This window comes from Ambystoma mexicanum, chromosome 4p (genome assembly GCF_040938575.1).
Source record: "Ambystoma mexicanum isolate Mex_15411 chromosome 4p, UKY_AmexF1_1, whole genome shotgun sequence".
NCBI lineage: Eukaryota > Metazoa > Chordata > Amphibia > Caudata > Ambystomatidae > Ambystoma > Ambystoma mexicanum.
This window is the reverse complement of record NC_090927.1, coordinates 245274103-245290731: the sequence shown is the minus strand read 5'-3', so window position 1 is coordinate 245290731 and position 16629 is coordinate 245274103. Positions and strand designations below refer to the sequence as shown.

The 16629-nt window shown below is 48.0% G+C and overlaps 1 protein-coding gene across 1 annotated transcript in view; it reads right to left on the bottom strand.

Annotated features, from left to right (window-relative positions):
* LOC138452816 (cysteine-rich venom protein VAR11-like) overlaps positions 1-16629 on the bottom strand; it is a 196651-nt gene that overhangs the window by 154922 nt on the left and 25100 nt on the right. Inside the window, exons 2-3 of the mRNA XM_069605157.1 lie at positions 16026-16081; positions 7532-7677 (exon numbers count right to left, since the gene is read on the bottom strand). Coding sequence (XP_069461258.1) covers positions 7532-7677; positions 16026-16081 — 202 coding nt within the window. The remainder of the gene's footprint in view (positions 1-7531; positions 7678-16025; positions 16082-16629) is intronic.

Here is a 16629-nt window from a genome sequence, read left to right as displayed (position 1 = left end):
CAGGAGTTGCAGCAGCCATCCTCTTCCAGCTCTTATTCGGTTCTTTCGTTCCAGTGGTCGACTCTGCTTTCCATTCCAAGAGACTTTCCTTATTAACAGTTCTCTCCCTTTCATTCCAGCCTAGCTGTCACTCACCCAGCAGGGTGGCTGTCCTTGCCGGACAGTCTGCCAACCAATCATGCCGGAGTGCATTTGGGTCTCCTAGAAGACTAAGCACAGGGAGTTTCGGGCAACTCCCTCACTTCCTGCCCATCCCAGGCACTCAGACACCAGAAGGGGTCTTCACTCCTGAAGCCTGCCAAAGGCCCACAAACAAAGGGCGAAAGACCACAGGGAGGTTGAGGGAAAAAGAATGAGTCACAAGCAAACCCTCACATAAAGGGCAGAACCCTTATCAAACAACAAAAAAGGCATGTGACTCTAACGTTAACCGATGTCTTAGCATAATAGGGGAAAGCCAGCCTTTGGCCTCAAATTACAGGAATTCCATCAAAAATAGACGGTAACAGAAAATTAATTGAAGCGTCTAAAATTTATTGCACATTTTAATTAGTATTCAAACATAACAACATTAAATGAATTAGATGCACAAAGGGACCAAACCTGGTTTTGCACGCAGAGACAAACACTAGAAGGACCTTTCCAAAAAGAAACGGCAAAAAAGAAGACCAGGACCTGTTTAAACAAAGGATCTTAAGGTGTCATCTTGAAAAACATGGCTCCCGTGATTTTTAGCTACTGGTGTTCGCGGTAGGGACAATTCATGGTAGGTCATTGTAAAACCACTGCCACTAGCCATTTAAATAGGAAAGGGTAGCATTTGACTGCTACATGAGTATTTAGACACGGGATACTATGTAACCCCTCCATCACTCCATTGTAAGATGGTGTGTGCTGGGTACAGGAATTTGGAAAGACTAGTAAAGTCAATGGGCCTCATTACGACCCTGGCGGTAATCCGCCGTCATTACCGCCATGGCGTAATGAGCGTTAACGCCGTGGGACGATGGCGTAAAGTGCGCCACATTACGACCCATCGCGCACGAGCATTACGCCATGGCGGAAATGTAAACTGCGCCATGGCGGTAATGCCCCCAAAACGGCACCTACCGGCATCGTATGCGGCGCAAGGTGCACCACCGCCACCCCGACCACCGTACATAGCGGTGACCGTAGTTAGCGGTCACCGCAATTAGCGTTGACCGTAGATAAGCGGAACCGGAAGTAGCGTCACCGCGGCGGAACGGGAAAGAGCACGGCGGCCATCTTTAAAAACACAATCCATTGCCATCCTCCGCAACCACTGGACATCCGAGCCTGAGACCCCGCAAATACCGGCTTCTACCTTCTACCTGCAGGAAAATGCCTAAAGTGGTGAAAAAAGCCTGTGACCGCCAGCGGCAAGACCGCTTCTCCAGAGAGGAGCTTACCATGCTAGCGGAGACCCTCCAGGAGAACGCTGCAGTGGTATTCTCCAACCAAATGACAAGACCGGCCATATCCAAGAAGAAGGCCATATGGGCACTGGTAGCTCAGCGGGTCAGTGCCGTGGGAACAACACCCCGCAATGTCAGACAGTGCCGCAAGCGGTGGGACGATCTCCGGCTCAGAGTCAGGAGCATACTATCAGCTAACATGAACCAGGCAATGGCAACTGGGGGAGGATCGGAGTCCCCTATTAAATTGCAGCCATGGGAGGAAATCTGTGCCTCCACAATCGGAATGCAGAGCATTGAAGGAGTAGGAGGAATGGAGAGAGGAGCCCCGACATCGGGCGATGCAGGTAGGTGGCTCAGATCAAGGCATGCAAATCTCACCGAAGTCCATTCATGTGAAGTACAATGTTGGCCCATAGTGTAAATGCAACACATCAGCAGGAGACTGCCCACAGATACATCCGATCTGCACCCTGTACACATGCAGTATGCACACCCTAACTGCAGGCACCCACATACCTCCATGCTACTTCCACACAAAAGGGAGACAACTTTTTTCCCCTGCATGAAATGTGCCACATGTACTAACTGATAAGATGCCAGTCGCCACAATGCCCGGCCAATGTCCGCAGACCCATCAATAACACTCTCCCTCCTTTGTCCCACCACAGGCTCAAATTCCGACCTTGAGGAAGAGGACACCACTGCCTCCACACCCACCAAGAGGGCCAGGACAACTGTGCTAACACCACAACCCTCCACCTCTGCCGTCCCGAGGAAAACCCCACAGCAGCCAAAATCCATGCAAGGGAAGCAGGACAGGGCACAGACAGCCACCCCAGCAGGCAGTACAGAAGCAGCAGCAGCAGCAGCAGACATCACACAAATCATGCCCACAGAAGGCACAGCCTCTGCTGCAAGCAGCACTATTGGGGAAACTGCTGCTATTGCTGCCTCCTCCGATAGCGAAGCAGGGATCTTTGAGGAGAGTGATGTCAGAAGCCCCACAGGCCACCCTCATTCCCCCTACCTGTCCCTAAGCAGCCCGCATGCGGATGCCACACAGGGTCAGCCAGAGGATGACGATTGGCCAGCCACTCCATCCCCGCTGCAGGGGGTGATCAGCCCAATGGGAATACCACTGCCATTAGCCATGGGCCAGAATACCAACCATTCCCTGGAGGCGATTGCCACCCGGCAGCAGCAACTTTCCTCGCTGCCCGAAGAACATGTTGCAGAATGTGGGGGGTCAAGTGCAGCAATGGAGAAATGTGCGGAGACAGTGAAGGCCGCTATAGAGTCGTCCACAAAGGACATCTGCGCGGAACTAGCTGCTGTGCGGCACGCCATCACTGACCTTGTGCAGACAATTCGGGACATGCGTCCAAATGAGCAGGCAGGATCCTCCTCGGTTGCCAGCTCGACACCGAGCAGCCCCATCCGCCGATCGGGGAGGAACCTCCGCAGCACAGGCAGGGGTGCCCCGGGGGCCAGTGGAGGGGGCTGCCAATAGTGGCCGGACAGTGTAGGGATCCTACTTCTGACACTGCTGCACAGACTAACTCACACCTTTGTTGGGATTCCAGGGGGGGGGGGGTGGAGGGGGGAGTGGGTGTGTTGGGGTGTGCAGGGGGGTGGCGGGGAGGTGTGTTGGGGAGTTAAGGGGGGAGTGGGGGGGGGTGTGCAGGGGGGTGGCGGGGAGGTGTGTGGGGGAGTTAAGGGGGGAGTTGGGGGGGGGGTGTGTGCAGGGGGGAGGTGGGAGGTGGTGGGTCACGACGTTCCATGTCTTGAATACACTTTTACTTGAAAAAAAACCCAGAGTGTGTTGAATTTTTCTTTGCGCATGTGTGCTTTATTGGTGTACAGTCCACAGTGTGCATGTCCCGGTGCCACACAGTGCCCCAAGTGCAGTCACCATATGACACACACCAGCCATGTGTGCTAGAAGCAGTGGTCGATGATAGTTTGGCGCATTGCATGCCCCTCCTGTGCATCGCCTCCTCCATGGGGTGCCGTCCCCATCTGCTCCCTCCTCATCCTCATCGTCAGGTGGTTGTAGTTCTGCGTCAGGGGGAAGGGGCACATTCTGCCTGACGCACATATTGTGTAGCATTACACATGCCATGACGATCTTTGCCACCTTCTCATGGCCATACAGGAGTGCCCCACCAGACCTACTGAGGCTTCGGAACCGTGCCTTCAATAGGCCGAATGTCTGCTCTATGACCACACGAGTACGTGTATGTGCACGGTTGAAGTCCTCCTCGTGCTGGTTCTGCGGGTTCCGGACTGGTGTAAGGAGCCAACTCTTCAGGGGATAGCCTGCATCACCTGTATGTAGGCGAGAATGTATGTGTCAGTCATGTTGTCTGATCAGGAACATGATGTTCCATCATGGCTTGCTTCCAACTGTTAATTTGGCTCACATCTACATGACCTAATTTATTCACACAATGCTACCTGTATATGCTCATGGCTTCCATGGCCTGTTTTGCATGCCATCACCCAATGTATGCAGAGGGGTTGTGTGCATTGTAAGTGCCCATCCTCTGTCTCCGATCTCCGTGTTACTCACAGCCAGGTGGAGTATGCATCCCCCCCCCCACTTTCATCCAGGTGGAGTATGCACCCCCCCCCTTTCAGCCAGGTGGAGTATGCATCCCCCCCCCTTTCATCCAGGTGGAGTATGCATCCCCCCCCCTTTCAGCCAGGTGGAGTATGCATCCCCCCCCCCTTTCAGCCAGGTGGAGTATGCATCGGTACGTCATTCACCTGCCCACTTCCATTACATTGGACTCACCGAGTAGCCAGGATCTTGGGCCTGCATGTTGCTCCATGTAGCGTGGTATTGTGGAGTTCCTCAGGACCATGGAATCATGGGTTGATCCGGGGAATCGGGCACAACAATGTGTGATGATCTTGTTGGAGTCACAGACCATTTGCACGTTGATTGAGTGGAACTGTTTCCGGTTGCGGTACGGTACCTCCACGGCACGTGGAACCACCAATTCCACATGGGTGCAGTCGATGGCACCAATGCAACCGGGTATGCCGGCTAGTGCATGGAAACCCACTTTGGTGTTAGCTATCTCCTGTGCAGTCAGTGGTAATGAGATGTGGTTGTCTGTGTGCTTGAGGAGGGCATCGAGCACTTGGATGAGTGTTTGCGAGAATAATGGTTGTGAAATGCCATGCAGGTGCCCCACTGTGTGCTGGTAGCTGCCTGTGGCCAGGAAGTGGAGTACAGCCACTACCTTCAGTAGGGGGGGGGATGGCGGTTGGACTTTCTATCATGCTGACGATGTCGTTGTGTGTCATGTCTACGATGGTGGTGATGGTGTCCCGGTCCAAACGGTACAGGGTGTGGATCTGCTCAGCAGTGAGGTTGAATGGATTGGCTCTGATGCGTGGGATTGGGGGCTGCCTGCGTGGTGGCACTGGCTGTGCAGGTGGGGCTTGCTGGGCCTGCCTTGCCCTCCTTCTCCTCCTGCGTCTCCTCTGTGCTGCCTGTTGTTGTTGTTGTTGTTGTTGTTGTTGTAGTTGTTGTTGTTGTAGTAGTTGTTGTTGTTGTTGCTGTTGTAGCACATGCATTGCTATCAGGTCCTCCAGCCCCAACATTGCCATTCGAATTGGTATCATTGTGGAGTGTGTCTGGGTGTGGGAAGGGGTGGGGTGGGCTCTTTTTGTACTTCCTGAGTCTGTATTGCCTTCACCTGTGCTGTTTCAGTGCACCTGTGGCAGCTGCATTCACTTAACATGGCCCTTTACGGTTGGTTCGCGATGGCGTTGTTAGCACCATGGTGGTAAGGTACTTAACGGGCTGGGTGATGGCGTTAGGTGCATGTCCGCTTGGGTCGGCATTTGCGTAACTTTCCGCCATGGCGCTAAGTACGGTGTGGGCGGACGCGGGCGCGCACCCTTGGCGCAGTTAGCGGCAGCGTTGACTACGATGCCGCTAATGGCATCGTAGTTAACGGTCACATGTCATGATCGGACCTGGCGGAAAAAGATGGCGGTAACCATTTACCGCCATCGTTTTTCACTTAGCGCCAGGGTCGTGATGAGGCCCAATTTCACTTAACATTCTCTGGGAGACAGTAGTTTATCCCAGAGAAGGTATTTAAAACATTGGGAAGTCTAAAAGACATCCCTGTGTCACTGCACTGAACGTGCCGTTTAACACACATGAAAAGACGATACCTATGGAGTTGTCTAAAACTCCATAATGAAAGAACACAGGTGTAAAACACACATCAAAATACATGAAAGAGTGGGAAAAAAGGCTCACACTCTTTCCAGGTAAAAAAAATCATGTCCTCAAAATCCAGCAAAGTTGCTGGGGGTCTCTAAGGTGAAGGGAATTAGCACATTTATGAGAATTCTCTCTAACATGGTATCCCGCAGGGGTCTTCCCTGTCGCTGCTTCTTTTCAATCTGTATCTTCAACCTTTGATGAAGATTCTGGGACGTCATGGGGTGAGTTATCAATCCATTGCCGATGATAATCAGATCGTCATCACAATTGGCAACGTTGAAGAAACCTTTGCTAGGATTAGTAAGTGCCTTCAAGAGATTAATGAGTGGATGGCCCTCAATCAACTTCAACTGAATGCCTCCAAAACAGATTTTATTCTGTTCAGCCCTGACCATCTACACACATCTTTTAAAAAAACAGCCAATTCCTAATCTCTTGGGGGTAGAGTTGAAATTTGCTTTGAAAGTAAAGAACCTCGGCTGCATCTGGCAGGAGAACTTGGATTGTGAAAGTCAGGTTGGAGCCAAGGTAAAATAAATTTTGTACTCGTTGAGACTCCTCTGCCAGGTTCTTCTTTATATCCCAGAAGAAGATCACGCTTTGGTAGTGGGAGCTCTTACCAATGCCCACCTGGACTATTGTAATAGTCTATTGATGGGCATTCCAGCAAAACAACTCCAGAGCCTTCAGAAGGCCCAGAATGTGCCAGCCAGACTGGTCCGCAGACTCAGTAAAATGGCCCATGTATCCCCTTCCCATCAAGCACTCCATAGGCTGGCGGTAGGAGACTGCATTAAGCATAAAGTGGCATGCCTAGTTTTTAAATGTCTGAATGCCTTGGCCCAAAATTACCTGAAGGGAAAGATTAGACATTATCAGCCCTCTAGATGAGTACGCTCACAGGATCAACTTCTGTTGATCATCCCTTCATCCACTTTTGTATCAAAGGGGGGGGGGCAGAAGATTTGCTTTTTTCGCCCCAAGACTTTGGAACAGCATTCCCAGAATGATTAGGACTCTTGACTCGCTCTAGCAGTTTCACAAGGCCCTAAAAACTTTCCTGTTTAGATAACACTTCTATCATTCTGTCTGTTATGAATCCTGTGTGTTTCTGAGGATGGTTTCAATCTATTCATGCAATCTCTCTCTGGTCTTTTTGATGTCAGCTGTGCCACTATATGGCTTGGTCCGTCAAAAGCGTGATATAAATTCCTCAAAATCAAAATCAAATCAAATAAATATGGTTCTACTGCTGAGTACAAAAGACACTACATTGCAGGTGTAAATAATTGTTGTAGTGATAAAACTCTGCAGGGATAGTATTGATAACATCTAATGTTTATTATACATACAAGGGTAGACATAATTGGTTCAAAGCTGCTGTAAGAGCTGGACCCAGAGGAGTTTTGCTTTTCAGTAATAATTCTGCCTTATTCTTCGGTGTAGTGGTTTCTCTTGCACTAAGTATAGCTCAGGGGCAATGCCCTGGTCTTGGAAACAAGACTGCACTGAGCAGCATGTGTTTGGTAGCCAGTCCCAGTACGGTGCTTAGAGGCTGGACTACAGCATGAAGCACAATATGAGAAACATATATGTACATATTGTTTTCAAAGCACAGAGAATCAACTCTTTCCAGAACCCTCCATCAGGTACAGCACTAGTCTCTGCTGCACAACCCTGGTCGGAACTTAGATCGCTTTTGGTGTGGAGGTTAATCTCTGGCATGCAATGCAAGATGAACACGGCGATTAAGGTTTCTGACATGCTACTTTCCGCATAATGCCGCTAATATAAATATCCACATGTAGTCAGTTAAAATAATCATGAATGTATTTCATACCTGAGTATAATGGCCAATCATTGCTCCTTCATGTGCTGGACCTATTCCGTAAGTGTAGTTCTGCTCTTCATCAAACCACTCTTGAATACATTCGTCCCAATGTGCAATATAACTTGACATGAACAGATTCTCCCCACATTCGCATGCTGAAAAAGATGCATGTAGATGAGAATATTTGAAAAACAAGTATCACATACAAACAAGCGTGGGACGTTAGCCTTATGGACTGAAAGAGGGTCGTTATTGTTATGTATTGCTCCGGGGCACCTGGGTATACAGCGGGCACGCTGTGAATGACACAGAAGGGAGCACCCTCAGGTCGCGGGATCACCCGCTATGTATGTAGCACTGGGGGCACCCAGCACACAGAGCCTGGGCACTGTGATCACACAGGCCCAGGCAGCTACAGCAATGCACAGTCAGACACGACACAAGGAACAGAGGAGCCAGGAGTTGCCGCTAACTACGTCTCCACTGCAGTGCCACACGTGCCTGCAGCGGCCCCTTTTATTAACTTGCATGACACAGTGATGATCCGTGTCTCTTGAGCCTTCACCACGCCCCTCTTAAAGGGACACTACATTACATCTATCTCAGGATAATGATGGCCCACCAAGTAATGGCCTGCATCCAAGCCTAGGCGCCGTAAAATGGGGAAACGTCATTATGTCAAGGGATAATGACACCTCCTGATTTCTACCAACTATTAACAAATAGTGGCAATAGCAGCATGTGGCTTAGGATTGCGATAGTGAAACCGTTGCATAGTATTATTTTTATTTTTTTTATTTTATTGTGATCTTTAGTTTGTACAAACTTTTATCACAGAATCTCTGTGTGATCACGTCCATCAATAACTAAAAGGGTTTCCTAAAACAATTTGGTTCTTGATTTCCAAGAACTTACATTTGAGTCTTCTTTCATTCTTTCAGAATTACATCTAAAAAGTCAATTATCGCACATGTTATTTTCATATTGTGACTTGAAGTCACACGCGACCACCATTCCTCACTATTTCCATTTATTGGAATACAAAAACCTAGATAAAAGGTCCTTTGACTTGAAATTGCATCGCAGTGTGTGATCAGATGGTAAAGCAATTCCGTATCTTTTTTACAATGTCTGCATAAGTCGTTTTTTAGATCTGGATTTTTTCTTAGCCATCTCATTCGTTTGTTTGTAGCGCATTTAACCGCATTTGCAAAAATTGGTCTCGATGTTGGCGGGATGGACATTTAACTAGATAATTCGGCTGTACATTTAGTCTGTTCAGTACAAATCCTGACGGAAGAGCACATTTAAGAAGTGCTCTTTTTTCACTGTTCAGGATCCACCCCCACCGTTGGAGACGTTTTTTGACAAGTTGCGGATGGTATTGCAGAGAGTCCATTTAAATGTCGGCAATCACCATTATTTGCATAGTATTATAGTAGATATAAAAGATGTGTTAGATCAAGTGCCTGATTCACAGAACATTTTCCAATGGGATTGCGCCATTATAAAACGCTACTGTGAATCAGGCCCCAAGTGCAGTTTAAATAACAATGTTGTCTTTATATGGCAAGAATTGAATTATACTTTTGATTGACGTGGGTGGAACAGTATTGGCATGAGAATGCTATAGGTGTAACGTTAATATGCTCCGTTTCGCTATATGAACATGACAGCATTATTTTATTTTTTTAAACATTTTTTTATTTGTTTGGCTGAATAATTCAACCTTTCAAATTTCAATTCATTTTACATACATAATTTCAATAAACATTGCGTAAGATTGCGAGTATAAAAATATACTAAAATACAAAGTAGTAATTTTGACTTGCTTAATAAAAGAAAAGGACAATCTGTACCTTATACCATAAAACAATATTTTCAGAATGTATGATCAAACCAGACTTAACCCATGATCAACATGTATGATAATGAACTAAATTTGTCTCTCTGGGTAAAACAGCATTTACAAACTGAGTAAGTGCAATGTGTATCACAGTTCTAGAACAGCATTATTCTAAGATTTAGCTTTCAGGTTTTTGCATTAAATTGTATGCCGCCTTCCCCGTTGAGAGTGAAGTAAAAAGAAAAAAAACAAAAAGGCACCCCAAAGAGTCAATATATAATAAATAGGGATCATGTTATGAAAATGTATTTCTGTTTCTTGAATCCAGAGCAATTCTTTCTGTTGTTTCCCTGTCTGCTATGAGTCAGAATATTTGGAATAGTTATTGACTTCCGTGCAAGCATTCTGATTGAAAGGAGTTCCACAATTTTCTCTAAGTGCAAATACTATATTTACCCATTCATTGGGACTTTTGGAGCATAGTAGTGTGCTATAGAGAACCCTCACACTCTGTGGTACTCTCAGAGCCTTTGTTGGATACTGTGTGGGAGCAAGGGGCCAGTAGGCCCCTCTCTGCCTTCACTTCCCAGTACAGAGCTTGGACCAAGTTCCTCCAGTGGTGGGTTCGCCCCTTGCCCTTATGCGAATTTAACTTTCGTTGACATTCGCGTAGATGGGACCACTGAGCTGGACACAGGGCATCCATTTTTTGTACCCCCTTTCGACTCCATCTTGGTGACCAGACCTCACTGCGATAGTACGAAATGCTTCTCTCTCTTTCCCCGCAGCAGCCAGGCTCAGAGCACACAGCCCCCACCCTCGTTCCCACTCTGACTGGAAAACTCTGTGGCACCATTCTCACGCTGAAGCCGGAGATATTTGCAACAACTAGTAAATGTATCACATCAGCCTTCCTCTGAGATCACTGTCCTGCATGTGAGCCAGGATGAACTAAGCACATAGCTCGTTCAACTCCACAAATGTGCCCTTTCCCCCGCCGCCTCACCAATGAAAACTTACTGCCAACCTGTCCCTGTACCCCTGCAAGATATTCCTTTCATGTGCCAGACCGCTGACCATGCTATGAGGCCCATCCAACAGACCCCCAACTAATGTTAGACCCCTACTGCTGTATATCGTGCCTAATACTAACAAATGCCACATACCTGAGATTCTTGTGAGACTAACCCCACAGTTCAATGAGAGTATTATAGTGGTCAAGACTCTTAAACCTGTGACCTGTATAACCCAAATGTTATAGATGATATAGACACCTGTGTGATTTGTATAATGACATGATAAACTTCTGAGGGTCTTTTGATCAACCATTATTTAGTGCATGCATTATTTAGAATGTATTCATTAGCTTAGATAGTGACCACCCTGCTTCACGGCGACCTGACCTTCACCCATTCGGAGCACAGATATCTGACGTCCATCCACCCGCCAACCAAGCAACCAACCAGGAGGAAGAGATGATGCCCACACCTAAAAGACCACCCTGGTTGACCAATCCGGGTCCAACGTAGCATCATATGTTAGATATGACAATGTGCCTATATAATGTGATGGAACTTTAACTTTGTCAGAGCGCTCTCAGAGATCTAGATAAACATTTCCTTGAACTCTCGCAACCTGCTCTCTTTTGCCTTATTCCCTGTCCGGGGAGTGTCTGTTTTTATTTTCTTGCACGTGTGAGACAGGGAGGGCACAAACATTTGGTGACCCCCTGCAACGTGATTTGGAGAGGTGCCTCGAGGCCTGCGCCGTGCGGTGAGATCCGGGACGCCCCCCAGAAAAACCATCGCCTCTGCGGCCGACCAGCTTGTGCGCACTACAAGAAAGGGTCAAGGGTTCCCGGTTGACGAACACCCGACTGAAAAGCTGCTCGCCGAGGCGGGCCACGGCTTGGTTGGGGTGCGGACCCAACTGGGATCGGGCCGCGAAAGGTGACCCTCGGATCACCTGGCTGAACACTTGAGTGCCGGTGGCGAAGGTTACCAAGGAAAGGTAAGGGGGAAATAGGAGGGAACAGGGGAAAAGGTGGTAATGGGTTATAGGGAAGAGTAGGGTCTGTGTGAGTGATGATGAGGCTTTTCTGATCTGTCCTTTATATGGCCATTAGGTTTTGTGAGAAGTGAAGAGAAGAAGAGAAGAGGTATCCTAGCCCGAACGGGGTAGAAGGCGGCGCCGCGTAGCATTGTCTCGTCCAGTGCACAATAAATAAGTGAAGATAAAGAGAAAATAGTAGGAGTCTCATATATTAAGTAGACTCGGAGTAGTTATTTAGAATATTCTTTTTCCGTGTAAGTGAGAATTCTTGGGAACGAGTAAGAAGGTGTAAGAGGGGGAGTGAATGAGGAGAATAGGTGAAATGGGACGGAGTGGTAACGGGAACAAAGGGGAAATAAAAGCGCGCAGGTAGTGCATGTGCATGATATGTGTTATATGTTTTTCATGTTCCGTCTATTTTTAAGAATATCAAGGTATTGCAATTGATTTGTTGATAAAATTGTATACATGCAAAAGTGAACTGTTGAATTTGGAAAGGCGATAATCACATTAGTGTGTTGATAGATATATGTGCACGTAGAAACTATCAGTAATTGAAAGACCCGTAATATATTGTTGATCTAGAAGGAAGAACGAGTGGGTGGAGGGGTGATTAGAAGGAGACTGAGATTCAACCATACACACAGGCACAAGGAAAACCATCATCAAGGGGGGAATAACACCACTAGCCCATATTTGTCAACACCTTCCGCTGTACAGTGAAAAGATACAAAAGTACCACAATCAATGGTTGACGGAGATAAAAGGAGATAGTGTGACGCCGATTTGGCCAGAAGGTGGGTCATTCGATAAACGGGTGTAGGATTTAGTGTCCACACACTTGTTAGCAAGATATAAGGGGAAACAGTTACAAAATAGAAGAGAAGTAATGGACCTGTGGAGAATGTTCGAGGAAGTTACACCCACAGCAGAGGTAGGTAAAGAAAGAACGAGTGAAATCCCGAAAACGCAGGAAGAGGCAAGCGGAATGCCAAAGGGCGAGTGCAAAACCACTACAACTGAAGGTGACACAACTAAAATATATCCCTTAATGTCAAGACCAGCCAGCAGTAGGGTACAGCGAGCCTCTATACATACCGGCATGTCTCACCCCCATACCCTCAAACGGAGCGGTAGCTACAGCACCACCGCCCTATGATAAAGGAGGTTTGTATGGCCCAACAATTGCACCCCCCGTAAATTTAGCACACTTAACCGGAGTGTTAGACCGCCAGCTAGCACATCCGCAGATGGAAATAACACGGCTGAGAGCATTGTGCGACAGAGGACAAATGCTGCCAGGGGGAGGGGAGATACCACCATTGTCTACGGCAGATCTCACACCTTCAATAAACACAGCAGGGGAGATGGCGCCAGCAATCTCAAACCCGACACAATCGATATCATCACAGGTGACACACATACCAAAAGGGCGAGAAAAATAATGGCAATAGGAGAGTTCCTGTTTCATCAAAATGACAAACCAGTGAAGATTATACGTCCATCCACCCCAGAAAGTCAGCAAGGGGAAGGACAGGAGGAGAATTACGAACAAGAAACAGAGATAGAAGAGGTGTGGAGTGATCTAGACGAATATGAAGAAGGAGTGGCGGCCGTAGGGTCCCCACTGCCGCATCATTTCGATGACATGGAACCGCGATCACCCCTACGATGGCAGGGTAGATTAAGACAGCGAACAGGGAATATGTTGGTAAGCAAGGTAAAGAAAGGGACGGTAAGTAAAACAGGAAAGAAACATAAGTTACAGATGCCGCTGATACACAAGGGGGCAGGTAGGCCACACTACATTCCATGGGCCCAAATGGATAAAAATAACTTGTTGAAAGTTCTCCCCCCACTATCGGGAGGAGCTGGGAAATGGATACACGCATTCGAAAAACACACAGCAGGGGTGCCATTAGCAATAGGCGATGTAAAAAGTTTGTTAGTATCGGCAGTTGGCGATCAGGCAGACGCAGTATGGGAAAAGGCAGGATTCCCAGGAGTGACGATGAGTTGTGACCGCCATGACGGATCACCGTTCAACAACGTTCGAGCGCAAGTATGGGACGCATTGCGGCGAACGTTTCCAAACATTCCAGATTTACATTTAGTGATGCAGTGTACAATGGAAGAAAACGAGGATCCTACGCAATTCATACTACGAGTGCAAGATTTGTGGAGAAGCGAAACTGGCACGGCATGGAATCAGTCCACTACCTTGTTCTATTTTATCATCAAAAAGGGACTCTCGAAGGAGGTACAGAAGGCCTTGGATAAAATAGCTGGGATAGAAGCCAAGGGTTGGCCTGAGATTCAGAGTATAATTGTACACCACTGCCGGAGGATCAAAGAGAGGGAAAAGGAGATAGCACAGAAAAGGCTGGCAGACGAAGCGAGCCTGGTGCAGAACAAATTGGCGAAGGTCGCCGCCGTAAACGCCAGCGTAGCTGCAGATAGAGAAAACGAGGGGAATGTAGGAGCGGGAAGTAGGCCAGTGACAATAGCAGCATTGCGGACGGCAGGAGAACAAGGACCGTGGAAAGGAGAGGATTCATACAGCGGACAACAGTGGCAAAAAAAAACGGCAAGAGGAAGAGGTGGGTACCGTGGCCAGAGAGGAGGATTTGGGGGTATGGGGAATAGATGATTTGGTGGGCAGGGGATGAGAGGAGGACCACAAGGGTCATGTTGGAACTCTGGGAGATGGGTACATTATTCGAGGGATTGCAGAATGCGGCCTTCAGAGTATTTCCAAGGGCAACAGCCCATGGAAAATGAACAAGGATGGGGATGCCCACACCCAGGTAGCCCCTATGGGTTACCAATGGGAGGGGGAAGACAACAAGACCAGTGCTATAACGAACCCCAAATGCAGCAAAGACAGCCACCCCCACAACCGCATCACAGCGCACAGCAACCCATGGTGAGACAAAATGCTGTAGGCAATGCAAATAGTAACTGTTTTGCAACGACTGCAAATGGCGCACCAGCGCCATTCCGTGGTGTGACAGTGGTCGGAGACAATGTCTTTTCAGTACCAGGGCAAGAAAGGTATGCAGACTAGGACAGCCCACAGGGAACACTTGCGTGTCCAGTCCTATCCACCACCCTACGTGCAGAAGAGGAACCACTAGTGGGGGCAGAGATAGGAAGTAAACAGTTTATCTTCATGGTAGACTCGGGAGCAGAGAAATCATGTCTTATGGAAGGGCGGTTTCTGCTCTCAGGCAGGAATTTGGAAACACAGGGGTTCTCTGGGGCTATTTTAAAAGTTCCTTACACTAAAGATCTTGATATAACGGTAGGGGGAAAAACCGTGCGCGCACCCTTACTGTACCACGAAGACGCGCCAATCAATTTACTGGGCAGAGATTTGTTAAGTAAATTGAACATGACCATTTAGTTTACTGAGCGGGGAATAGTGTGCTCCACCCCAGGAGTATGCCCAGTACGAGCAATGTTGATGATTAGCACAGTGATGAATGAAGTTGTGGTGCGAGGAATACCCATTGACATAGACATGTTTATTTATGGCATCAAAGTATTAGCCCGAGTGGTACCAGAGATAACGAGAAAGGAATGGAGAACACCATCAGATTTCATGTTCCGCCCAATTGCACACACAGATGTTGTGCCAGGCACGATCATGTCCATAGACATCGAGGCAGTTCAGGTATCAAGCAAACGAAATATGGTCATAGGATTGGACGCGCATGGGTGTGAGTGGAGAACTGTGTTATGCATAGACCCCAACATAATGCTGAGAGACATAACTGATGAGGAATTATTCACTGATAACGAAGATGACGGAGAGATAATAATGGAAATAAGCATACCATGTGAAATCATGATTTAGTACAGAGAGGTACTGTCATGATGCCTACCCCCGGGCAACCTGATCGAGTCCATCAGCGTCGGGAGCAGGCATCCAGATACTTATTAAAACCCCAACAGCCCCGGCTGGGGGCTGTTTGGATTCAGTCCTGGCGCCTTAGGTGCCAGGCTTATCATAGAAATCAGTCCTGGCGCCATAGGCGCCAGGCTCATAGACTTTACTTACCTTATGCAGACCATGCTGCAAATGAGTCCAAGCCAACATGAGGCCTGGATGGGACTATTTTATTACAGGGACTATTTTTCACTCGGGTGTGGTTCTGGGGAACTTCTTACCTGGGACTACTTTGCAGGCTATTTAAACCACGCCCGAACAGCAGCCCATGCTTCGTGTTATTCTGCATCCAGCAGCGTAACGCTCACCGTGTCTGCAAGTCAGCATCCAGTCTTCTGCCACGCCCGCCTCGAATCCGGAGTTCCTAGACAAAAGGAAAAGAAAGGAGAAGAGGTTAGATCACGGCCTATTTGATTCCTTACCTGATTCCAGATCCAGCACAGCTCCGAGCCTGGAAAGAACATTATTTCAGCAAACGTCGCTTCGCCAGCAGCAACGCCACGTTACACTCACCAGTCCAGCGCATCTTTCGCCTCGGCGCTGCCTCCATCATTTTCTTCTTCGAAACCCAGCACCTGGGGGGGAAAACAAAAGGAATAACAAGGTGTGCAGAGAAAACCGACGAAGACAATCTCTTGTCACCATAGGCTTACCTGCTTTACCACCGGAGGTATTATCCTTTAATTCGCCACATCTTTCTATGCTGCACCTATAAAGGGAGAGAAAACAGCAAGTTAAACTCATGCAACTTTTACCGGACAGTGTTTGGTAATACAGACTCTTACCTGAACGCCATCAGCTGCCTCCAGGCAATGTTCTTTTGGACCCAGCTGCAACCTAACGAGGGAATGGAACAAGAGTGAACATCGGACATATTGAACTCTTTGAACTTTATAGACACTGGAGTCAATATTCCTCCGGAACTCCTCCAGTACCTTCAAACCAGTGAAGTAACTGGTATCTACGCGCCCCTGCATGCCATGCAGGATGGAGAGCTCATCATTTAAAAGCATAAGGTGAGGTTACCAAGAGGGGATATCGAAGGTGATTAGTGGGGAGAACGAGAACAGTTGGGGGGCCATCACTAAAGTCTACGAGTGGCTAAATCCCTTTCTCCACTTGCAGGAGAATACTTCTACGAGTCCAGCAGACAAGATTAGGCGGGCCAGTCCAGACTGTCATCTCTGCACTACGCATCACGTTGGTGTAGACCGCAGCTGTCCGGGTCCGATCGACGCCCCTGTGGTAACCAGGTGA